We start from the raw sequence: 27,041 nt of genomic DNA, 5'->3' as shown, positions 1-27,041 counted from the left end.
GTCCACTTAACTTGTTCCAGTGCTTTCCACCACATCACAAGTCTTCATCAGCAGATGGGGTTTGCTCAGTTTTCTTTAAACTGTTAGATGTGAAAAATACATTAAAATAATTTAAACACAGTTGAGTTTCATTAATATGGATTTCACACACAAAATGTAATTGTATGTATTTATCAAACAAAGTTTTGAAATCAGTTATTAATTTAGAAAAAAAAAAATCCGTCCCAAATGTTACACAACTGGTCAAAACTCTGAATTAAAAATGTTTTAATGCATATGACAATGCAACAAAAACATAGTATTAACTTACAGAGGTAATGTGGTTCTGTTATTGTAAAATGTTTTTGTGTGTTAGCAGGTTAATCATACAACCAAAGGTACTGGAATTAATTAGAAAATGTTTTTCTACATTCGTTCCAGCTCATCAAAAGTCCTTCTGTCTTTTCAGAATCACTCTACTGAATGGAAAGTTAAAATTAGAAGATTTCAAAACAAATTGCACTTTATTTTTTATATTTTTGACAAGTTACATAGAGACATCACACTCTGGAATAACTCAAATTTAAACATGAAGAATGAAGTTAAACAAAGTGACTCATCACTTAATTGAGTGTCCCTGAACAATAAACTAGTGATGAGTTTTCACCTTAAAGTGAGACTACACAACTTTAGCTGAACAGTGGCCACTGTGGTCACAAGTGGTAATTACAGGATCACAGCCTATTGGATTTCACTTCATTTTCCATGATTCTCTTCAGTCAGACACCATCATTAGGTGATCTGACTGAGCGCAAAGTGGAATGAAATAATAAGCAGAAAATAAAATCAGCAGACTTCAGTTAAACAGCAACATGAACGTAAAGTTTGTTGATATGAGCCGCCACAAGCTGCTGGTCACACCACACCAAAGAGGCTTTAACAGGAAAAACCCTGAGTGTTTTCAATTAAGTAATGGTGTTTTTAAATCACTTATCAATTACAGTGGTGGAAAGTAACTAAATACATTTACTCAAGTACTGTAGTATATTATAATTTTCTTACTTTTAACTCACTTTTACATTTATCTGATAAATTTAGTTACTAGATTCAGATTCACATAACAAAATATAATGTGCAAATAAATTATATATTATAGACTTAAATCTCCTTAGTAAGCCAGCAGTACATAAAAAGTCTTTAAAATGAGCCCCACCTTCACCATGTGCAACATTAAAATAAACATGAGTACTTTTGTACTTAAAGTAACATGTGGAAATCATGACCTGTAACAGTATTTAAACACTCTGATGTAAAGATCTGAAAACGTTTTCCACCACTGATGAATTCAAATTTTTATTTATAAGATGAAGAATTTAGTATTCAATCTTTAAATTGTTATAGTCTCACTTTAAAAAGAAATGTGTTCAGAAACTAAAAATATGCTCAACTTTATTTCCACATTTCATATCCAGCAACGAAAAAATAAAAGTTTACCCCTGTGATATCAGTTTCTCTTACACTCTGATAATCTTCTGTACAAGCTTCATAATTCTTGCATAATGTTTGTTAATATTAAGGCACCGAACATGAACCAGAAACAGTTTACAAAAATAAAAAGGTCTTTGAGGAAACTTGAGGAGCTCCTCGGATCGTAAACATCAGAGGATCCATGACGCTTCCCTGAGGAACTCCTTCAGAGAGAAACCCCAAACACAGGAGTTCTTCAAAGACTCATTAGATCAACCTCTGGTGTTTTTCTGGAGACACCTGAAATACTGAAGATCAGTTAGTTTTACCTGAAGTTTTAAGCAGCTTCCAACAGACCTGCATCAGAGGATCTGGAGACGACTGTCAAATGACGCCAGCAACAGTTTTCAGAATGAGTGAATTTAAACTGATTTATTTAAGGTTAAATATATAAAAGACGATCATGGCATTCAAAAACTTGATCTCAAACCTAAAGTTCAGCAAAATTTAGTAATATTTTCTCTTTGGTGAGTTTGTGTTTTGTTTTTTATTGAAGATGATATTTTAACAAATATTTGGAAGTTTTTACATTATGCATTTGTTTTCACTTATAATAACCTCAAGGCTTATTCCTTAAAATGTATGTCCTAAACATTTCATTAAAGTTCTATTTGCCATAGTGCCTATGACTGTTAATTATTTATTTCCCTTAATAACAACTTAATATTATTACTTTTGTAACAGGGCTGTTTGAAGCTTCACAAATATTTTATAAACAGTGTAGAGCTTTTTTATTTTACCTTCTCATAATTTCATACTCTGAAAATCACTTTTCTCAGATATAAGACTCAAGTTCAGTCATAGTAATAAAAACAGTCTATAAAAGCTGTAACATATTTACAAATTCTTTTGTCCAGACAAGCGTCGAGATTTGAGAGGCACTGAAGGCTCCTGAGATAAAGAGGAAAAGGTGCTCCGATGTTTAGAAATGCTTCATCATTTTTAAACTACAAATACACAAGTTTGATTTTTTTGCTCTTTGAATTTGATGTTCCCCATTAAGGTTTTAATTTTTTGACATCTTTTTGATTTTACTGATTCTAACTCTTGTCAACAATAAACATGAACCAAAATCTGTTGAAAACAAAAACCAGCTTCACTTTCAGCAGATTTGGGCACCATAAACATTTTTTGTTATTTTCTTTTTGACCAGAAACAAAAAAGTAAAACCATTTTCTCAAGCAGAATTTTAACTGTTTCTCAAGTGTTTTGCCTTGAGTTTGATGTGTGTGGATATTCAAACAGGTAGAAATATCACCATATTTCTTTGACGCAGCTGTCAAAGACGTAACTGAAGTAGAGTTGTCTGAATACTTTTATGAGCTCTTTTTAAAAGCCAATACAAGATGGTTTCAGCAGCTAAAAGTCTTTAAGGCGTAAAGAGAGAGGTACGATCCAGATTGTTTGTCCTGATCATCTGAACCCGTCACACTCAGGCTCCAGTGACTGACACAGATGCAGCAGGTGGTGAACTCAGACTTTAGGCTTTAAGTTGTTATGTCCATGTTTTCATTCAGTCTGTTGATTGACCAGGTGACCTGCAGCGGCCAGAGAACTGGATCTCAGTTGGCAGTTTACAGTCACACCATCAGCCCAGTGAGGTTATATTTAGACAGAATGCTGCTCTGATGGGAATGTCATTAGTTTTGCAGATACTTCAAAAATGTTATTTTAAAATCACCAGGCTGAAAAGTGTTTCAGTTCTGCTTCACCTCTGACCACAGCCAGCAGTGATGTCACAGTGTCCTGGAGCGCCAAGTTAAACCACGGGAGGTCAACAGAAACAAGATTTTCAGGGTTGTTTTGTTGCTCTTTAAAAGCAGAAATCAGAGTGAACAGCTGTCAGTCCCCTCATCACAGCTACACCTGGTCAGTGGAGATTAGATCATAATATTCTCACTAAATATCTGCAAAACCTGCTCAGTGCTGGTGTGATGCTGCAGTTTTCTTGTCTTTCCTTCTGTCCTCCTCCATCATAAGATCTTTGATTCAATCTAGAACTCACTTTTAAAATTCTTTGTTGAGCTGAATCCCAGCTTCACCAAAGAGAAATGACATCATTGACATTGAGAGTAATTTGTCTCTAAGATTTAAACCGTGTTTTTCCTCCGTCAGTGGCTGAGCAGCCGGAGACGAGCCAGCCAACCGCCGAGCAGCGAGGTGGACTGTTTGTTTACAGCCTGAGGAGGAGGAGCGGCGGCGGTGGTGGAGGAGGGAGCCGACTTTTTGGACGCCGCTTCCTGGTAAGGGATGGTGGCGCTGTTGTGCAGGTCGGCGTTGATGAAGCACTGGCTGCCTCTGATGTGGTCGACACCGCGGATGGACGGGTGTCCTCGGTACGGCAGAGGGTAACACTGCTCCTCCTCCGTGATGGTGCTGATGCCCTCATTACTCAGGTACCTGTGGAGGACGTCCCGCCCTGTTCAGGAGACACGGCGGGAACAAGGAGTCAACAAGTCTTCTGCAGTCTGACAGCTGAACGATGCCTCTGTCCTTCACTGGAACAACTCTCTACAGGTTTAACTTCTCTATACGTTTCACTTTAAAGACACACTCCATGATTCTGTTACCTCACCTGCAAGTCATAAAGTTGTTGAGTGTGAAAACATCAGTAACAGGAAGCTGAGAGGGAAGTCTGAAACTCGAAATATGAAATAATCTACTTTTCTCCCAGTGAACACTGTAAATTCAAAATTATAAATCACTGTATTTATATTTCAATCACAACAAATTATTATACAAGCTGGTTGTGACGTCAAAGTGAGGTGAGAAGCCACATGACAGGAGCTCACAGCAACAGGTAAAGACAGAGAGGAGGAACAACAATGGCTGAAGCACTTTACATAAATTAAATGAGAACATCAGGATTGTAACTGAGCTACAGGGACGTTCGACTTGTTTTGTTCATTCATAAACCTTGAGCCATGAGATGATTCCTACTTCTTCTCTTATTTTATCTCATTGGTTTTTAACTTTCAACAAACTGAGTGACCTGATTCCTTTTAAAGATCATGTGACTTCATTCAAGAAATTACAAGAACCAAAGGATTTATGTTACAAAAAAAAAAGTTGCTACCACAAACAGAAATGAGTAGAAACAGACATATTATTGTTGTGCTGAAATGTGACTGTTTTAAATATAAAGTCTCCTGTAACTGACTCGATATAAAACCTGTCTCAGCTGTTTGTCCCGTCAGTTCTATTGTTAGACTCTTTTCAGCGTCAGTGGAAAACCGTCCACCGTCTTAATGTGACTTTATTTAACTGCTCTGACTTCAACCTCCATTAACAGCCTGTTATCGTGGACAAACGTCCGACACACACACACTCAGACACAGTCTGGTCCTCAAGGTGAAGTGCTTTAAGAACAACATTGAGCTGTGACTGTGAATCAGCATCAGCTCTCAAGGTTAATGATCGGCCAGGTAAAAATTCAGAGCACGCAGCTCGCCACGCCAAAGTCGATCCTTGGCTGTTATGTAATGAGGCAGACGGCGGCCATTACTGATAACGCTCAGATTACAGGCGCTGAGCTGCGTCTGGTTTTCAGCCGGACAGTTGGAGCTTACCTTTCCTTCCCTGAGCTCTGGACCTGGAGGAGCGGTCAGACACGCCTGAGAACGCCTCCGCCGGCATGGAGACGGGCCGAGGTTTACCTGCAGGAAAATATTCAGACTAATAAAACACTTCATTTTGTTTTCATGTGCTTACAGCAGCTGCAGGAGCCACAGGCACCAACAGAGGTGATAATAAAATCAGATTTACCACACAGACAGGAGAGAGGTATCCATCTCTGAACTCTGAAAGTGCGTCATTTAAAAACATTTAGATCGTCTCTTTAAGAAGCTGAATCAGAGCAGAGCGTCTCTGCCTCTGGGACAGAACATGTGGAGTCACTTGACGTGCAGACAAGAGGATCTTTCAGATGTATCTTTATTTCTCATCAAAAACATGTTTGTGCTGCATCACTCGTTCAATATAATCCACGCAGCTCGCTCTGTGTTCTCGTTCAGGTCACGGCGGTCACACTCACATAATGACAAAGCACAGAAACCTGATTCAGAGCAACACGGGACATGAAAACCGAGACATATTTACACATGCCTGTGTAGAAACTGATCAAACTGTCTCCATCTCATTTGTTCAGGGCTGAATTCACAGAAAGAGTAAGAGCTGTGTCAGTCTGAACTTTCTGACTCCTAAACTCTACAGTCCAACTCTGACTGACGATGGATTTTAGTGCTGGAAGTTAAGACCTGCTCACACTCAGTCAGCTGCTGTGATGCTCCTCATCGCGCCAGGGTTCATAAAAAAACAATAACTTTTAAAAACTTTTAAACTTTTCAGTCGTTAGTTAGGATCTTCTTTATTCTAGTTTGGAACTTTGTGTGTGTGTGTGTGTGTGTGTGTGTGTGTGTGTGTGTGTGTGTGTGCACTCACAGCGTGTGGAGGAGCGCTGTCGGAGGCGGACGGGGACCGGCTGGGGGAGTTCTGGCGTCCTGTTGTCGTCTGCCACAGTGAAGCATCGCCGCACGTCTGAGTCCAAACACGAGTTCGGAGACTTGGGCCTCAGTTTCACACCTGGAGACACGTTCATGTTCCCGTCTCTGCAGAGAGGACGCCAGGAATATAAGATAACATGCTGTATATCAGTGTACATGCATGGTGTTCAGGAGGATGAACTGCGTTGAAATAAACGGTGGTACTCACAGCGGGACGTACGGCGCTGCAGGGGGAGGAGGGATGTACAAATCTAAGATGGTTGTTCTCCCTTTCTTCCCCGGAGCGTCTGAGGTTTCTGGCTGTCGAGATCTGTAGAGACCTGGAGCTCCCTGAGACGTCTGAGAGAAGAGAAAGACGTTACTGAAGGACAGCTGCTGCTTTTCATTTGAATGACCACACATCCTTTTACATGTCCAGCTTCTTTAAATAGAAAATACTCGTTCTTTGATTATGGAAACAAAAGTATTTGAAACTAACAACACATTATATTTTCTGCTTTAACTACGTCTAATCAGTTCTGTGACACAGCGAACAGCAGCGGCAGAGGAGGAGGAGGAGGTGGAGGTGTTTATGAGAAAACAACAGTAAGACGTTCCAGCTCAGAAGGAGAAACAGCAGACGAAGCTCTTCTCCTTCCTTCCTCTCCTCCATAAACACAGGAAATTCTCTCAGCTCCTTTTCTGCCTCGTCTGTGTTGGAAAAACACGCCTGAAGGAGTTTGAGACGCAGCAAAAAAAACATCTGCTGATTTGAGGCCAATTCTAGTTTCCACTTAAAGATCAGTTTGGTGATTTATTCTTTTCATTTCATCAAAAATCCCCCAAAAGACCAAAACCAACAATAAATGTCTCTGTGTGTATCACAGCCTGACGATTGTGATTCCTCTGAGCCACAGAGCTGCACTGTTGTTCAGAAGCATCAGTGAGTCTCACTGTTACACTGGATGACATGTTCCTTCATCATCATGAACACACACTGTAGTTTATTTTGACTCCCACACACACCACAAATAAGAGCCTCGAATGTGGATTAATCCGCCGCAGAAAAAAGCCCCAAACAAATGCACCACTTCCTTCTGTTTGAGTAACGTTTAGTAAAAACTACAGTCATCAGCTGTTTGAGGAAAATACTTCCCCATTAAAATAAATCTATATGTGTGAGATGTTTATCTTGCAGTGGTCCTGTGTTGAGTGCAACACGCAGGGAAGTCAGACGGTGTCGGACTTTTCATGGAATTTCCTGACAAAAACAAAAATGTAGAATAAAACCATTTTATATTCTGTTTGAGAAGAAAACCCTACAATTCAGATTATATATTAATAATAGTCCTAATAAAAATCCTTTTTGAGATTTAAAAATAAAAACAGAAACAAGAGTCAGAACTCTGGAAACATAAAAATAAATAAGATGACAAGTGTATTCAAAAATAAATATAAATGGATTGCTTAAGTAATTTGTCAAATGTTTTCTCGCCTTTCAGTTTGCAGAGTTCACTTTGGACTCTGTTCACTTGTGTGATGGGATATTGTCAATTTTAGGGCCACAACTCCAAACACAAACAAACAATACAACAATGATGTAAAATGAATAAAAGCAGCAGATCTTCACATATGAGAAGCAAAGTGATTGATCAATAAAGACCAATCATTCAGCACTAAACATTCTAACGTTCTCTACACTAAATGACTGATTAAAAATAATTGTTTAATGAATGTACAGTGAAAAAGTTGAGTTGAGTACAGGGGGAGATGTAGGCGCTGATGACCTTTGAACTGAATGCTGGGAGTGACGGTGACGTACAGACAGACTGACCTCAGATCTGTTTGGACAGACCCAGATTAGAGACTGAACTCATGGAGCCTATCTCCCCTCCACACACACATCCTGGACCTCAGTCGACACAAAGCCCCTGAAGGCGTCGTGGTGAATTCAGAATTGTCACATTGTGAAGTAACACATGAGTCATCTTCCACAGAGGTCTGACATCAACACAGCCCGATGTTTGGAGGGTTTCCTATCTGCTTTTTATTTTTATTCCAGGAAAAGAGAAGAAGGGATCCATTGTTCACCCACACACCTCGGCGCAGCAGCAGACTGGGTGTCTCGTCCTCTGCGACTACGCCCACCCTGAGAAGTAGAGTAGTTCTCTTCCTTTATTCCTGCCGCCTCTTCTTTTTATACCAAAGAGGCAACTTTACTGATCCGTAAACCAGATGTTGCTCTAATGATTACCTCCAACTCAACAAAGTAAAATCAGAGTTAATCCTATACGGGTCAGAAGTTAATGATACATTTCATAACCTGGCACCTGCATTAAGCATTGGCACAATTATGGATTTTAAGGTTTTCTTTACTTTTAAAACTGTGAAGTTACAATATTCTTTCAAAATATTATACGGTCTTATGCTTCTTTTATGTTTTAGTTTGAAGACCATTCTTTAGTGGCATTATTGATTTCTGAGCTGTATCAAATGTTTGACTTTTACTTTAGATTAAGTGGGAACTTGTCACTGTTGTTATTATTGTAAAGTTTTACTTGAACGGGCCGCAGGAACAGTAGTTGCTACTTTGGTAGTGGCTAATAAGGATCCAAATAAATAAAAGAAATAAATAAATTTTCTCTTTGGTGGAAAATAAAGTCTCATTCTACTCTATACTGATACTGATGGAGTTCTTCTTTTGTGCTAATAGTTCTGAGTCCTGACATGATGCATTTTGGGAGGTCAGGTCCAAATACCTGTGATCATTAATGTTTAGAGTGAGTGAGTAAAATAAAAAAGAAACAAACAGATTTCAGGTTGTTTGTGTGTCTTTGTGGTGCGTTCAAGTGCTGCACAGAAGCTCCAGACATCACAACCTTCAGCCAAACAGAACAGAATTCCTCCATTTTACTGTCAAACCCAGAAAAAATAAAAAAAACAATGAAGGAAGAAGAACCCACAGTCCAGGTGCTGAGTCAGCTACCTGTACGAGCGGCGGTCTCCAGCGCAGGTTTTTCAGAGGAGCAGGTGCGAAACCGCCGGACACTCCGGACGGCCTCTTCTTCACCACCAGGGCGACGCTTCCAGTCTCCGCCCTCAACTTCTCCACCAGGTGCTTCAGCTGCCAGCCCACCTGGACCAATCACAGGGCAGAGCACTGAGCTGTTATAAATGCTGCAGCCTGTAGAGGGCACTAGTCTGAAGTAAGACTTTAAAATTTCTCTCCTAATAAATATAATTGTAATTTAACAGCCACCAAAAAGCACATAACACAACACAGGTACATTTAAAGGAAGAGTTCAGAGTTAGATGAGACATTCTCATGTCTGTACATTAAGTAAGAGTTTTCTTTGTTTACTCTCTAACTAAAACAACTCAGTGGTAAGAAAAAACAGTTCGGCACACGACAAAACCAAATGTTTTCATACTTGAATCCTCGTACAGATAAAACAAAGACATGACGTGTTAATCAGGGAGTTTTAGACGTGATGGTAGGTGGATATTTTTAAGGCTAGCTGTTTCCCTCTGTTTCCAGGCTTTATGCTAAGCTACGCCAACCTGGTTCAAGACATGAGAGCTGTATCAATCTTGCCATCTAAACCTTGATAAGATCATAAATAAGCAGATTTCCCAAAAGGTGGAACTCTTCCTTTAGACTTTGAACTCACCACAGTCTGTTTGTTGACCTGAATGACTTCGTCTCCAGCGTGAATCCTCTGGGTTTTATCTGCAGGAGACTGAGCAGCAGACAGAGACACAGTGTTTGACTCGTGTTAGAGGGTGAAACTGAAGAGACGGATCAAACACAGCAAAGACTGGAAGGTCAATACAGGTCAGTTCAGAACATATCTCCTACTGTTTCCACCAAAACAAACTAGAAATCGTTTACATGACTTTTAGGACCAGAGCGAAACTAAATGTCTAAAACAACACAGCAGCTGAGAGACAGAAGCAGCAACACTCACGTTCTCCGTTGTTCCTGTGATGACGTGAAGCCCGTCGTACGTGGACTTGATGTAAATCCCCTGGGAGATGAAACAGACTCAGTGTTTGAGAACGTGTATATGAATCCTCTGTATAAATACGTCCCCTGTGGTTTCTCTGTAATTCCTCGTTACAGTGGTGGTTTCAGGGTTTTTCCTTTCTGGACCTGCGTCTGTTTCTGTTTTCTGCTTGGTGCCGATTGTGGTTCATGGTGCAGCAGTAAAGTACCTGTTAGTGTTTCTCGGGGGAACTCGGGGTTAAAATGTGGGTTTTCTTTTTACAGCAGTTGGTAGTTAAGTGATGGCGGTGTCCCACTGATACGGCCTGAGCGTAAACAAAGACGTTTGTCCTCTATTTGTATTTGATCTTTTATTTTCTGCCTTTTTATCACTTATCTAAATGAATGTGTTTCTGTCCCTTTGGCTCTTTATCTGTCAGAACTCAGAGCTAACAACAAACTCAGCATTTAAAAATTAAAAAATTATGTAAGTATGAGCGATGTGATTGATTATTAGTAATGGATTACTTCTGTGAGTAGCTCCCCCCTCCCTGCCGCCATCTGTCCTGACTGTTTGTTTGTTCTGTTAAATCCATATTGATCTGAACTCACCAGTCCCTCCCCAGGCTTGATGTTGGTGATGTGGACCTCCTCCAGACAGGCCATCTCGCTCTTTGAGGGGTCAGAGGTCACCTGGACCGTCTTCTCACAGATACCGTTTAGAGCTCGTGACTGAAACACACACACAAGAAAAATAAAAACTCTTCAGACTCATTTGTACGCTGCAGGTTTCACAGCCTCAGGGAGACGTCAGACACAAACAGTTGGAGGGAAATTTTAAAAAGTCAAAAATCAGAGAATTTCAGTCGATGAAGCTTCGACTGTAGTTTATGCTTCATTCTTTGGTCCCTGGATGACGTCTTGGTTGTACTCATGTTTATTTAAATTTATTTCATGTTTATTTGTGATTAAAGTCGTACTTTCAACATATCTCGTCATTTTTGAAGTTGTTATTTTCTGGGATTCTGTTTTGATGATATGGTTAATTTTATTTATGTTAATAATATAGAATAATAGAATAATTGACAATGTTGCAGCGCTGTAGTTTCAGGAGCCTGAACACTGTTTTTTATCGTCATTACACTGACTAGACACTGACGCCTGGAGCACAACAGCAGCTGTGAGGTCATGGGAATCAGGGAGGTTGATCAGGAACATGTTTACGGGCAGGAAATTACCAGTAAACCAGGAAAACAAGCTCTTCTGGAACATTAATAAGTCCTGCTCCTCCTCCTTCTATTGATCTGCTTCATTACGTTTGGTGAGTTTTATTACTTAACATCAAGTTTGTCTCTGGGGCAGAGAAGAATTTATAAATTTTTTTACATGACTGACACAATCTGCCTGGTTTTCAAAGCTTTAAACAACACTATGTGTGTGTCTGTTTTTTGATTGTCTGCTTTATCTTTATCTGCAGTGTTTTCCTCCTCCGTCTTTTCTGTTTGTCCAGGTTAAAACAAACTCTTTCACAGTTACGCCTCTACACGAGTCACAGCTTTTAATGTTGTTCATCTGGAGTTTGAGCAACTGAACTAAAACCTGAGGTGATGAGGTCAAATTAGAAAGTGACTGAACATCAGTTGTTTGTGGGGAAACCAGAACAACCAACAAGTGTTATCTCACACAAGAAGTGGACGTTCCTGAGCTGAATAAACAGACCTGCACACACACTCTCTACAGGATGGCAAAAGGAAATGTGTTCACGGACTCTGTGTGTGTGTGTGTGTGAGTGTGTGTTCACATGCTTCAGATTAGCATCTTTGTGCAAAGAGAAGCAGCAGCACTCACCACTTCCAGAATCTTCTCCTCCATCTCATAAACAGTGCAGTCCTGTAATTACAGAGACAGACACACTGACTGACTGATGGACGTCACACTGCAAAGATAACACATTTCAAACATCTGCATTTTTATTAAAAAACATCTGTATGTCAAATAAGGTGACTGATTTTTTAAATCACTATTTTTAGTTATAGATAAATTAATAAAATGTTCTTTATAGCAAATTTAACAGTTTATTTCCAGTTTTTGACCTTTACTTTTTAAACTCACTGAAGCAGAAGATATTTCCCTTTGTTTTGTGCTTTTATTCTGAAGAGGGATGTGACAACGAGCAGGGACAGCTGACAAAAGACTGACCACAGCAAATTATCCATGAAAATGAGGAAAAGAAAGTCACATGAGGAAACTCTTTGTTGTCACGAGTCATCCAGACTCTTCTCTACTTCCTCTTTATAAATAAAAGCTGCACCATTCAACATGACAGAGACTTTGATTCTAGTCCCAGAGTTTCCAACAGATTCTCCAGATATCCAACGACATGATTTTTCACAAATGTAAATATCTATGAATCTCATGCAAACATTTAAACAATACAATGCTGAACACTCTCTAGTCTTAAATAAAAACACAGACAACACGTTTGCATATCAATCAGCTTTTGCCAAAGGCATAATAAGAGATGCATCGCAGAGATGGGATGGGAGGAAAAGAAAAGAGAAAGGAATCAGCGGGAAAACAAATATTTGAGAAATGACAGCCCACAGGAGAGAGAAACCAGAGGGAGGGACCGCAAACGCCTCGCAGAGACACCGAGAGGATTCCTCCTGCGGTCTGTGAAATAACAGCTCCCTGTAAACAGGCTGACAGGATGATTGCACGACGGCACGGCGGGGCGACGCCTCAACGCAGCACAAAGCTCTGCAGTCACATGCAGGGAGGTGACAGGCTACACAAAACATCCAGCTGCACGGCAACAACCTCAGCTGTGAGTCCTGCAACAAACTCAAGATTCACCTGAGCTTCTCTCAGTGATAACACTGAATCAGGTATTCTGGTGCCGTTAGAGCCTTCTGATTTATTTTCAGGGGTTTTCATTCATTGAAACTGGACTGATTGGATTGAAACACACAGGTGAACGTCTGAAGATGGACAATCAAAAAGTCGCTCATATCCTTCCATCATTAAGCAACTAATTGACCGAATAATTTAATTAATCGTTAGATGGAGAAAAAATAATAATTTGTGCTCCTTTAATTAACAAACATGCTGCCACAAATACTCACTACAGCACCAAATGTGGATTAATCCGCTACTGAAAATAGTCCCAAACAAATGCTGCTTGATAAAAACTACAGTGAGCAGCTGAAACTTGCAGCCAAAGTCAAAGTGTTGGGAAAAGAATGAACATTGTTGGTATTTTCATTGGATTTGTGCACGATATTAACATTTTTTGTAGTGGAGATCTGCTTTGGTGGAAACATCTTTATCAGATCCCGTCCCGATGATCTGGTCCTGAAGGTTTTAGACGATGAGTGATGATTCTCTCATCTGGAGGTTTAATCAGTAAGTCTGACTGAGCTCTCAGAGAATCTCATGTACTGCACACGTTTCTAACAATGGCTCATTCACAACAACTGTCACTTCACGGGTGTTAAAAGCAGCTTCTTTCAGCAGGTCCTCCGTCTCCGTAATGTTTTCTTTTCCACAGCAGCCACAGTGTGTGATTGCATGTACATGCGTGTCAGCAGGGACTCGGAGACTCGGGGGGGTGGGGGGGGGGGGGGGGTGGGGGTTAGAGTCAACATTAACACCTGCACTCAGATCTGCTCTGGACTGAAGCATCAACATTGAACATTTTACTGATTAAAACTACGCTCTGGGATTTAACAGCAAGACAAACATGAAGGAAGATTGTATTAAGATCATGGTTTGATATTTTCCACTGTCATTGAACTGGTTCCATCGGAGCTGAACCTCTTGTGCTTTCATTTAAATTCAGACTGAATTCTGGGAAATGTGTATAAAATAATTCAAAAGCCAATTTTAAATGTAAAGTTTAACAAAGAGTTCAAATGAAAAACTCTTGTTTCGGTGACAGTGATATCTCAAAGAGAATCTTCATCAGAAGGAGCCTGTACATGTAAACTTCTGTTATCTGATGCATCATCATCACCATCATCATCAAAGCTGGACAAATAAACAGTCAGAGGTCATGACATGAGAAGTTTGACTTTTTCCATCCCAGTATTTGTCCAGTTAAACAACAGTAGCTTCACACAGAAAACGTCTGATGATCCTGAATGTTCCCTGGTTAAATAATGAGAGAGAGTCTCACTGACCTTCTGCACGGTGGAGGTGAGCTCCAGACACAGCTGGATGATTCTGCTCTTGGTGGAGGTGAAGTCGTTGGCGCTCGTCAGAGGAGTCCTGCAGAGAGAGGATATCTGTGATGTTACTGCTACAGTAGGACGACCTGTAGTGAGCCCATGAAGAAGCAGTTGTCTGGTTAATGTGCCGTCTGCAGGCCGGTGACTGTACTCGTCAAAGATCATCTGTCAGAGGAAGAAGCATCACTCTGCGACACGACTGGGACCAACAGAGTGACACTGTAAATCTTCTCTGGTGAAATAATCGGATGATCTCAGTGTGTCACTTTCATTCATATCATTTAAAAACAGAAGCAGGTTGTAAACATTTATTAAATTTACACTAATTAATGTTTCAGCTGATATAAGGTGTTTTTTATTAACTTCAGATCCTAAAGCTGAAACTAATCTGATTTACATGATTCAGGTTCATTAAGATGCTGTTGAACTTCGACCCGAGGTGTTTTTTGTCAGGTGTGTTCTGGGTGTCAGTGTTCGTGTGTAACAGCTACAGTGAAGCAGGAATGTTCTTCAAGCTGATACAAGCTGAGAAAATCCTGAAGGCAGGAGAGACACACACACCAACAGCTGACAGACGCCACACATGTGAACAAGGACCCGCACTAATAACTGTGTGTGTGTGAATGAGAGAGTGAGTGAGTGAGTGAGTGAGTGAGTGAGTGAGTGAGTGAGTGAGTGAGTGAGTGAGTGAGTGAGTGAGTGAGTGAGTGAGTGAGTGAGAGAGAGAGAGAGAGAGAGAGAGAGAGAGAGAGAGAATCTTTACACGCTTCTCTTTTTCTCTTAAACCCAGAGTCAACCGTAAAACTCCCTCAGGTCTTTCATGGCACAAAAACCGCAGTTTATAGTTGTGTGTATGAAAGAGAAAGTGTGTGTCCTCACTGTCCAATCAGAGCATGAGTTTGTATATACGCATGTGTTGACACCCACCTGTCCAGCCAGGCCAGCAGACTTTTGGCGGCTGCGATCAGCTCGACCACGGCGGTCAGGAACTCGTTGGAGGGCTGATGGGAGTTCTTGTTGTGGTAGGCGGGGTTCTTCCTGCGCTGTGACACGGCGCTGCTCAGGTTGTGGTGCGCCGTTCTCATCTTCCCCACCAGAGTCTTCAGGTGATCCGACTCCAAGCCGTAGTTCTGTTAAAGGCGTAAAAGAAAGGTTCACAAGAATGATTCGTCATTACAAGAATCTAGAAACTAGGTCATTAAATCATCACACTTTTCCAAACTCATCAATAACTTTAGGTGATCAAATCAATGTGAACAAGATCTGTAATTGATTTTTGGTCAGCTGACGGTGTGACACTCTGGCTCGCCTCAGGCAAATCAGATGTTCGAAGCGTTGTGACGCTCAGAGCCAAAAAAAACATCCGCAGCCAAACTGACATTCCACCTGTCGACTCACTGCACTGTAAAAAAAAAAAAGCCAAAAAAACATCTATCACCCGAGAGCGAGTTAAAATCATGTTTTAGCTCAACCCTGACATCATGTCAGAGGCAACACGCTCTCAGCCTGAGAGGAGAAGAAAGTCAGGAGTCCAATCACGTGAGTCTCGCTTCATCCAAATAAGATTAAAATAAAAAGCTGCAACCGATTTTCAACATCTGGATTTTTCTTTCAATAACTTTTATCAATCAAGTGTCAGAAAATAACAAATAAATACCCGTCACAAGTTCCCAGAGGTGACGTCTTCAAATGTGTTATGTCCAACCAACAGTGCAACACTGACCCAAAGATATTAAATTATATTCAAAAGGCTGCAAATCTTCACAAAAAGCTGGATCCACAGAATGTTTTGTTGCATGTCACATGAAAAATGATGCCAGTTACTGGATTATTAACTGTTTCAGCACCAGAACTGTCTGGTCAAGACTAAACCTGTTTATCATGGTGCAACAGGACAGTTCATACAGAACGAGGAGCCTCAGGTAACCGTTTTCAGAGCTTCTCTAAAACAATCCAGGCTGATGAGAAGTAATTTTAATGTTTAACTCAGATTATAAACCTGTGGTGTTTAAACAGTGACGGACAGGACAGAGAAAGTGTCTCCTGCTCCGATGGAAAACTGATCATCTGACGACCAACGGAAACTGCTGGAACAAAACTGCAACGGCTTTTCCTCTACGTGCAGTACACTGCTTTTGAAAGTGTGTGTGTGTGTGTGTGTGTGTGTGTCAGGGGAAGGGTGGGGGGTCTCTCTGACAGGTGAGACGGGTCACATCTGTTTCCTGCTCCACACCAGAGAGCAGTAAACTCCGCTCTGCGCCGCAAAAAATATCCACAACACGTCACTTGACCTTCAATTCAGATTTACAGGAAAACAGTGGAGCTGCTGCTGAAGAGGCTCTTCTCTCAACACTGGAAAAACAAAAGCCCGTACTAAAGAAAGTAAACAGGCTTTATGTCAGGGACAGAAAGCATCAGCAGTAAATATCCTTTTAGTGGGGACAGGGGCTCCATTCGCTGAGGAGGGCTGTAGGGACAGGGTTGAAAGCTCAGGAAAAAGCTAATAAGTGAACCTTGGGTTTAGAATGAGTCAGGAGTCTGATACAGATATTTAAATATGGAAAGAGAGTGGAAGGAGAAAGGTGAAACCTGGTTTCAAGCTTCAAGATTTCCTCAGTGACATAAACATTCAAACATGAGCATAAATCAGAGAAAAACACAGATACATGAAGGACGTGTTTGATGATCTTAAAGAGGTCTGAGATTCCCAAAGATCCAAATATATCCGAGATCCTTCTCACTGTAAATCCAGGCTTTGACTCCAATAGGGGCTGTAATTAGATCAGTTATACATCAGTGGTTCAACCTGAACCTCTATGACACAAAGTCTGGATTCAAAAAGTACAGAAACTGTACGAGATGAAGCAAATGACTCGAGTATTGAGGCTCAAAAAGTTCAGTAGTGGAGGAGAGAGAGGATCAGGGTCTGGACCACTAACGGACTGTGCTGAAGTGGATTAGATGCTGCTTCCTGCTCTGATGTCCGTAAACAGACAGTGAGAAACATTCAGCCTGAAGTTGATCTGCTTCACTTCAAGATAACGCCGCCATTTTATTTTCAACAAGCCGAGTCATATCAGACACAAACTTATCTCGGCTCATTAGCACATTTTTTCTCACTCAGATGAAATGAACTTGTCGTCTCATCGTCTCCAGAGTCCTCCAGGATTTTACAGTGCAAACATTTTTAATGAAATATCCACAAACTAAATTCAACACGTTCTCTGACTTTAACTGCAGTAAAGTTGAGAACAAATGATCAACCGAGCCTCAACAACACGACTCTGAACAGTGGTAGCAGTTGTCATGTCTGTGGTCCCTCGTCCCAGCAGACAGTGTCAGGCTCCATTTAAACGGCTGCTGGATCCTATTGAGCCGAGTTACACCAGTAAACCTCGGCACTGACTGTAAATCCTCCTTTTGACTGTGACACAGACGACAGAGCTCATAAACAGCTGAGTGAGGACCTCTGTCTGGAGTTCAACACGTCTGCTGTTTCAGACCAGAAGTTTGTTGGTTTAAAGAAATGTTTTTACTTTACTAGAGTCGGACGAGGTCAAACATTGGATCGTAAAATAAACATTTCAAAACTGTGACAGCAGCATGTTAAAGTCCTCAACTGTTATTTTATTTACAATATTGGAAATTTTCTCAAAATAGGGAAAGTTCTTTTAATTCTATTAAAGATGATGTTATTATTATTGACCATTTCTAATCTCATGATTCACAGACTGAAGCAAAGAAGATGCACTAATTGCTTCGTTTGGTTACTACAGAGCTCCTCTCGCACTGCCACACACACGTTTGGTATGTTGGTTGGAAAGACGATACCGGCGCTCCTCATTTCTCCAGACAGTTCAGTGAACAGATCTCAGGGATACAACCAACACACATGGTTGTCATGACAAATTAGAGAGTACCTGGGGCCCAATCACAGACACCTTAACGCTCGTGCTTGGCTAATTGAATTAAAAATGATGGGTTTATTCATATTGCAATAACTGAAATGCAAAACTTTTTAAGCTTTTTAAGAGGCAGGAAGTTGTGATGGACTGTTTTCAGGTCATTTAGTTGGTTAGATTTGTGGCTCAAGTCTTGTACAGTTTATCAACTAAATCATAATTATAATGCATCTCTTTCAGTTTGAAGGAATACAGTCTTTTTCGTGGAGCCCTGATTTGATTTATGGCATAAATACGACTTTTCTCAAGTGTTTATTTTTTAACTTTTAAGAGAGAAAAATAAAATCCTTTTTCTTTTTTTCCTGCAGAAACGTCTGCTGTATTTTTTCCACGTACAGTGGAAGGATTAAACCCAGCAGCTGCAGGCATGTTGCCAGATCTGATTAAGATTTAACAGAGTGCGTTTTATTTACATCAGCACATTCTCTAGCACGACAGCGGGGCCCAGCACAAACCATGCGATGAAGATGAAGCGACTTCAGGAGCCGGATGCTCAGAATCAACTAATTAACACAATTAGAAAAGATGTAGGAGAGTCAAACAGCTGCCAGAGAAATACTGATGTTCTTTGATATTTTTCATGTCTAGCAATTTCAGTTAAGGAGCCGCTTATAGAGTCTGTAAAATCAGATGCTGGTACGTCCACGTGTCTCAGAAACATCAACTGCTTCTGTCCACAGACAGAAAAGCAGAATGTCCCTTTAGTTTCCGGCTCTAATGATTCAGTTCACTCTCGCTGCACCTTGAGGTCACCAGCGTGTGGCGCCGCCTGAAGTGGCTGTAAATATGTATTTGTGTTTATCTGGGGTGTAACGGAGCACAGATGTTTGTGTTTGGTGCAGAGCTTCTGTCGACATGTCAGCATGTGGTGAACAGAGCTGTGAGCTCCACCCTGGAGTCGACATGCTGATGCAACAGTGCGACTATAAACCAGCTCATCAGACATGTGAGCACATTACTGACGACGTTACAGAGAGTCGGTTAGATTCAAACATAATATGCTGAAACCTTGGTGCAGAGTGATGCTCTGTGTTTCAGAAATCTCACTCCTTCTCACAGTCAGGACTCATCATCCAACCATCTGGGATGAATGTCCATAAATCCACTTTTTCCTACAGTTTGTACTCTTGCCTCAGAATCCTCACGTTTGGATGTTTTCTTCAGTATCAGTCATCTGGCGATAGTCGTCCGTTTCCATGGTTACAATTCTATTGTCTATCAAAGGTGAACTGCTATTTCAGCATGACTTTTCATTGTGCAAATACAGGTTTGAAAAACTGGACTAAAGCTAGAGCTCAATCACGGCCTTATGGGAGCTCTGGGTCCAAAATGTCTGACGTGATCCCCCCAAAACATAAGTAAGCAAAAGAACAACGGGAGTAAAAATGTCCAATGAATATATTTCTTTTTTTTGTTATTAAAGCTCAGAGTGTCATAACAACATGGTTCTTATATCCCTGTAACACTAGCACTTTCATTCATTCATACACAGATGTGTTGGACATACACAGTACTGACTAGAAAACACTACAATTTTAAAAACAATCTTTTCATAAAATCGTTTTTTACTGCAAAATTGCCAGTGGCATGTCTGTGTAGTCTAATGTATTCTTAGAAAAAAATAATATACTATTAAAACTAAATAAAGAGTGTAAAGAAAAGCTTAGGGTTGATGCAGTGACAGTTACTGACCAGAGCGCAGAGCAGGTCCACGGCCTCCAGCACCAGCTCCTGGTGTCCGACCCGCGCCACGCCCAGAGACAGCAGCTCCTGGTGGGACATCCTGAGCAGCTTCTCCCCGTCCACCAGCTGCTGCTGGAAGGACGGGACGTACTGCTGCAGGCTGTCGTCAAGACCTGAGGGACAGAGAGAGACGACACACTCAGAGGGGACACCAGGGGCAGAATAAAGACAGAGAAAACTCCCTGAGTGTCACAAAGTTTTGGGTTTTACTATCATGAATTAAATAGGTGATAAATACATATTTATGGAACATGGTTAATGACAATAATCTGAGCTGCCCTGAGAGCAGAGTGCACACTAAAGCATCAGAGGTGCTGTTCATACGAGAGAGTCAACAACAGTAAGACTGAGTTTCCTTTCAGCAGCTGAGTTTCAGTGAAAGTCGGCTGTGTTATGATCCATTCAGGTCTGACAGCAAACACAGCTGCTGAGTCAACACCCACTTATTGACTTTTCCTGCTGATCCATCAATGTGACGGCCAACAGCTCACAGCATCATGTGACCTCACCGCACCTCACCTGAGGATCAGTAGTCAGACACACACCTCCTGTCCTGCTCCACGTCTCTTTGTTAACAGGTTGGTAAGATCCAAAATTAAATACACTCATGCACAAATGTCACAACATCCAATAATATCATGCAACATATTATTGTATTTTAATGTCTCAGTTGTTTTGCTTTTTAAATTTTTTTTATTATTATTAATATATAATTATATTAATGTATTTGATGTTTCAGATATAAGTGCCACTAAAGAACAGTTCAGAGTTTTGTTTGTCACATGCAAAGGCTCAGTGTACAGTTAGCTAAGCAGTGACATGAGGATTGATAATAATTGAAAAATGAAATTGGTAATGAAAACAATTGTTATTTGCAGCCTTATTCTACACATATGTCCTTTAATGAGTCCCTTCTGCTGATAAGACCTGGACCCTTCTGGACCTGCAGGATTCCCCCTCCTGACCTTTTGTGATCTTGAGTGAGACACCGCCACCTCCAGCGGCGCCACTCTGAGTCTGACCCTGAAATTTGACCTCTGACCTCTCTGTGAAAGACAGCAGGGGGAGATGAGATAAAAGAGTTCTCACCGCTCGATCAATAGAAGAGCATCAACCAACGTCCACCACATACTTCTACTGACACACATCAGTACGAGCTGACAGTGTTCAGCCCAGGAACATGAATTAGATTCATGTGTTGGAGAAGAATGTGTGAGGGACAAAAACTGCAGCTAATGATTATGTTCAATATCTATTAATCTGTTTATTCTTTTCTGAATTGATCTATTAATCCTGTGGTTTATAAAATGTCAGAAAACTGTGAAAAATGCGTCTTAAACTTTTAATAAACTGCAGGTTCAAATGTCAAAGACAGTTTACATTTATACACATAACACAAAGAAACGCAGCGACACCGGCGACAGCTACAACTGAAGACAAACTAAAAATACATGTCGGTTTGTTAAAGCCTTTGATCACAAGCTTCCACCAAATGGCAGATGCAGCTCAGCTCTCAGCAGCGAGTCGGATCAGCAAACGGACAACAAAATGCCTGAGCTGGTGTGAACAGTGGAGGAGAAAACAACTGGCCCTGCATGTGGTCATTAAAGCGTCCCGCAGAAACCCTGACTCCCGTTTGTGTTGAGACGGACTCGCAGGACGACAGATGGCCGACACTCACTCGGACAGCAGGGAGGAACATTCCTCCTTAACTAACTGCTGATGTGACACCTCCGAGCTTTCACCAGCCCACTCCTCCCACACCAGGAGACACCAGAACAACACACTGTGACACTCGTCACAACGAGGAGCACGTTTGTTTGTTTGTTACTGATTTCTTTATATTAAAATCACACAGTAACAAACTGTTTTAAAGACGCAGTTTTGGTTCATTCAGCTGATTTTGGGACATTTTGGTTTTTGATATTTTATCAAATGTTGAAATCAGAATTCAGCAGTGAATCAGATTGTTAAAATTGAAACAATCAGCTGATTAGTGATTGATTACTCATTTAAATCATTTTTCAACCATAAATATCACAATTCTCTGGTTATATCTTATAGTATACTAAGCTGAATATCATATATACATTACACAATGTCACTTCACGTTGCGGTAACTTGTGATCAGTGTTTTCCATTATTTTCAGCCCAAACTATGAATCAATTAATTAAGATAACAAGCAGATTATTTTGATTATCATGGAAATAATCATTAGTTGCAGCCTCAGCACTTATGGTCTCAGTTTGGGACCGCAAACACCAACAATTCATTAGTGACATTTGTTTCGATTAATCAACTAAGCAATTTTATTTTGAAGATTAAGTTACTAATTTCTATTACCAGAGGAACAACTGTTAATTTTTATTGTTCAAAACTGTTTTCATTCATAATAACAACAACTATGAAAAGCAACAAACCATCATATACAACAAACTGTCTCTTCAACTGGATAAAGTTGATTATTCAATTTGTCTGTTGATTAAATCTTAATTTGACGTACAGCCTGGCAGTTTTTAACCTCTATGATAAAGAACCGTCTTTACTACTTTGTTTTGGTTTCTGTTTTATTTGAGCTGCTGCAACAAACTCATGATACAAGTCAGAAAACACATTCTGCTCCTGGAGAGATGCCTGGTTACAAACCTCCATGATATCCCCTCAGCTTCCTCAGAGATATTCACACCCTCGTGCCTGAAACACACCCATCACAACTACATGATAGGAGGTCTGACATGTTTCTGACTATACTCAGTTCTCTGTTGTTCGTCAGAGTTGGACGGCGGTTGGCGAGAGTTTGCGGTCAACAGGAATGTGTTGGCGACAGCCTGGATCACATTACTGACACCCGAGGAGGCCGATAATCTCTCAGCTGCACAGCAGGGTCAGCTAAATGTCATGCGACAGCCAAATCACCTGCTAATGAAAGCACGACATTGCCGGGCCAAGCCTCCCTGCAGAACACCCTGCAGAACACCAGCACCCTCACAGGCAGCTCTGAGCTCCGGTTTTAACCTTCACATGTGATCTTTCCTGCAGCACCAGCAGGTGATGCATCAGGTGCAAATTCACAGACGTCTTAAGACCATGTTGTTCAGAAACGCCTGAAACTAATCAAAATGCATTTTGATTTTCAGAATAAGAGACTTGATCCCAGCAGGATGAACATGAACGTATAAATTTAAAAGGCTTCACGAGTCCGGCACAGCGCCAACATCCAGCGCTGGATCCAATGTTCTCACGAGAAATAAAAGATGACATGTCGTTAATTTATGTGACAGTTGAGACATTTCTCTCAGTCGCATTTCAGACATTGAAGGCGGCTTTTTGGCGCTCGGCCCAAATTCTTGGAAAGCGGCTTCGAGCGTCTGGCAGACGGCGAGGATGGAGCAGGATCACGGCACTGAGAAACTGCTGAGGGGTTTGAGCTTCTGGCTCCGGAGACGCTACTGAAGCAGCACAGATAATCAAACACAGCAAACTGTGGCCGTGATCACCGCAAAAAATATGTGATCAATGTGGTTTGGATTGAAGACAGACGTCTTTAACTTCTTTTCCCTAACGTCCTGCACAGTTTTACTTTTCTTTATTCCTGTCACTCTAATGTTTAATCATGTTTTTTGACATAAATGTGCATCTAAATTTTCTTGAGTGCATTTTTTTGTTGAATCCAGTAATAGTCTTGAATTTCTCCATCTACCAGTAAATTCAGACATTTCTACTTGTTAATCTTTTCACATGATCCCAAAAAAGAATTCAAACAAACTAATCTTCCCTCTGAATTATCTCAGATTCATTTTATTTATTTATTTTTTGTTGTTGTTGCTGTATCTAAAAGACATTTTTACAGTGTATTCAGAGTCGGGTTCAGATGATGAAATATTAACAGCCTGATCCTGTGCTTGTCAGGGTTTATTTTACAGGTGAGAGGAAGATGAGGTGAGATCCTGACACTGGCGGCAGATCAGGACCAAACAATCATCCAGCTCACACAGTCACAAACACTAACTGTCCATCCTGAGGCTGAATAAAGTTTTATTTGAACAGACTCAGAGGCAGCTCTCCTGTTCTACGTCTGATTTGACGATTAGGATGTTGTGTTAACAGCGATGCCACATTTAGAGGATTAGATTTGTTGCTACTGTCAACAAAACAAATGAAAATCTCAAAACCAACAAGGTGTCAGTCCTTCTCTCAAAGCAAGCTGATTCCTACTGAAGACAGAAATCTTTATAAACAAATATATAGTTTCATTTTTTAAAAAAAGGCAACAAACATTAATCAAACTGTAAATTGTGCATTTAACAGGAACTATTTTCAGAGGTGGATTAATCCCAATTTGGCGCCTTTAAAATCATCATAAAATTATATCTCATGCTCATGAATTAACCAGACTTTCATTCAGCAGCAGAATCATTCTCCACCTTTCGTGTTTTACCACAAATCTTAATCTAATCAGCTCTGAGGTCGCCAACATGGCGGCCTACGTCTGTGTGTGTTTTTTAATCTGGATCTCAGGCCTTTGCTCCCTGTGAAGCTCTTTGAAACCAGCCTGTTTGTTGACACAATAAATTTGACCCAACATGAAAGCACGTTGGAGACTGACCACAAGTGCACACACTCTTCACCTGGACAACTTTCCCACTCTGCTTTTCTGGATAATACTGAGAATATCTGGAGGTAAAGCTGATCACTGATTAGAGCTTTCTACACTGTGAGCAACAAGTGGAAGTGTCTCAGGATCTCAAAGACCTCGGTCTGCTGTAGGACTTTAAATGAAGCTGTAGAGACGGAGGCTTTCAGTGGAGGCACAGTTTCCACAGTTTACTTTAGTCACAGATGTAACAAAAGTTAATTTCTCCGTCTGCGGTCTCGTCTCAGACCAGTCTCATGTTTGCAGACGACTGTGGGCCTCTGCTCTGTCAGTCAGGTGCTGCTGGGAAACCATCTGTGTACCGACAGGAAGCAGCAGCAGCAGCTCAGGGAGGAAAAGTTTCATTTCTTATTTCAATGACAGTTCACCTCAAACCCATTAGACACTGTCACAGCTTTAAATGTTACCTGCTAAAATCTAAAACAACTTCAACAACCACAAACTAATTCAACCAGGCATGATGTCATTTGAAAAAACTAGGTATGTACCAACTAGAGCTTTAAACCAACGTCTGATATCAGCTGATATTCCACCTGCTGAATAGTCGGTATCATTCATTTGTCCCAGCATGGACACAGATTTCTTCTTAAGTCCTGCAGGTTCATGCAACAGATCTGCACTTTACCAAGGCAGCACTTTCTGCAGATCACTTCTCAGTGATGTTCAGGTCAGGAGACTGAGGGCTGCTCCAAAAGCTTCAGCTTGTAATTCATGAAGTGGTTCACAGTGGATTTTGAGGCCTTCTTTGGACCATTGTCCTGTTGTAAAAGTCGGCATCTTTTCACTTTCACTGTCCTGACTGACTGCAGGATATTTGCATTCAGAACCTGCTGATATTCAGCTGGAATAGGAGGAGGTGAAAACTGACTTAATAGGTTGCACCCCAAACTTTTGTGCATGAAATAATAACTGCTTTTTTTTTTGTATTTAAGTTAATTAAATCAAAACACAGTGTTTTCACATTTGAAGAAAGGCCTTAACATCTGTTTGCTGCACATGTTTCCTTCTTCACACTTCAAAAATCAAAAACGCTCCGGACGTATGGTTTGTTGTTGATGTGGTTATTCATGCTCCCTGGATTCCTGACCTGACAGTAACTCAAAGTATTTACGAGGATGACAAAGTGGGTTATCCGTCGGTCTCCAGTCCAACACGTGAGGACCGTCAGTAAAAAGAGGCGTAGGTGAAACTCCAGCTGCTCATAAACAGTCCAGTTAATCATTGGTCAGAAAGATCAAAACAAACAAGACTTCCGGCCTCGTTTGACACAGCGTTACGACCAGGCTCCACACGCTGAACGATACCTGCCATATTTATTAATGCAGTGACAAAACCAGACTGTTACAACATGTTGAATTATCTCATATGTTACAGCTACATTTACTACTTTTATTTACTGTTTTTTTTTCATATACACATTTCATTTACTTGTTTGTTTAGTTAGTTAGTTGGATAATGATATTTATAATAATGATATCTATAATTTAGTACATGAATTTATACTCTTCTTTTTTGATGAAATAATTCAATCTTAATTTAATTTCTCATTTTATGAAAAATACAAGCTGCAAAAACCTATTTCAAACTATTTTAGCTTAACTTAAAAAAACTATTTAACTGCAGCTAAACAAGTGAAATAAAAGGACATCTTCAGTTTGACATTAGGTTTATTCCCGTCCTGAATCAACTCTACATCGCCTGTTCATTACAACAAATGGCACACGTTGTGTTGCTGAAGCACAAAGACACTCCCAGCTGGGGGCAACAAAAGGAATATTTACCCCACCTCCATCACAACAGGACGAGGGTGGAGAGCCGAGAGGAAAAGTGGCAAAAGAGCACTGAGGCTATTCATAGCTTCACTGAGCCTCCGTCAAACCCTACACTATATCACACACACACACACACACACACACACACACACACACACACACACACACACACACACACACACACAACCTTCATCTCATTGGTATGAAGCAGCGGGGGGAGGAGGGGTTGGGGGGGCACTCTATGAACAAACACTGTTCAAGAGGAAAAAGGATTTCCTTGAGCGCTGTGCAGATTTGCTCTTAGCAGTCTTATGAAACTGAACAAACAGGAATTGTGGGAGTTCAGAGAGAGCTGTGATCCCAGTGCACACATCTGAAGCTGCCCAGTTCAACCAGTACAAGCAGGACACTGGTGCAGACCTGCTGGAGTGGATGGAAACTGCCAAAACTGCCAAAAGTGTGCCAGGAAACAAAACTACTGGATGAAAACAGTGACAACATGGCCGACTGATTCTTACCACTGGTGGGGTAAAGATGTAAAGTTTGCCCTGATGGAGGCACCACAGAAACTCCTGTTGTCACATTCAGAGCTTCACCTTAAAGCCTCAGTTAAAGATGGATGCTAACACCAACATGCTAATGTTTGCATGTTAACCTGACACTGAAAATGTGTTGTAGATTAAACAAGAATTCATTTGCCAGTTTGTT

At 40.8% G+C, this 27,041-nt stretch overlaps 1 protein-coding gene across 1 annotated transcript in view; it reads right to left on the bottom strand.

Annotated features, from left to right (window-relative positions):
* cnksr3 (cnksr family member 3) overlaps positions 1-27,041 on the bottom strand; it is a 33,076-nt gene continuing 6,035 nt past the window's right edge. The window contains exons 2-13 of the mRNA XM_056404724.1: positions 19,856-20,019; positions 15,129-15,331; positions 14,154-14,241; positions 11,821-11,862; positions 10,585-10,704; positions 9,956-10,015; positions 9,659-9,727; positions 8,974-9,123; positions 6,217-6,347; positions 5,947-6,113; positions 5,076-5,162; positions 1-3,925 (exon numbers count right to left, since the gene is read on the bottom strand). Coding sequence (XP_056260699.1) covers positions 3,618-3,925; positions 5,076-5,162; positions 5,947-6,113; positions 6,217-6,347; positions 8,974-9,123; positions 9,659-9,727; positions 9,956-10,015; positions 10,585-10,704; positions 11,821-11,862; positions 14,154-14,241; positions 15,129-15,331; positions 19,856-20,019 — 1,589 coding nt within the window. The 3' untranslated portion in view covers positions 1-3,617. The remainder of the gene's footprint in view (positions 3,926-5,075; positions 5,163-5,946; positions 6,114-6,216; positions 6,348-8,973; positions 9,124-9,658; positions 9,728-9,955; positions 10,016-10,584; positions 10,705-11,820; positions 11,863-14,153; positions 14,242-15,128; positions 15,332-19,855; positions 20,020-27,041) is intronic.

Source organism: Seriola aureovittata, chromosome 19, assembly GCF_021018895.1.
Source record: "Seriola aureovittata isolate HTS-2021-v1 ecotype China chromosome 19, ASM2101889v1, whole genome shotgun sequence".
NCBI lineage: Eukaryota > Metazoa > Chordata > Actinopteri > Carangiformes > Carangidae > Seriola > Seriola aureovittata.
The sequence above is the reverse complement of the archived record's forward strand: the minus strand, read 5'-3'. Positions and strand labels throughout refer to the sequence as shown.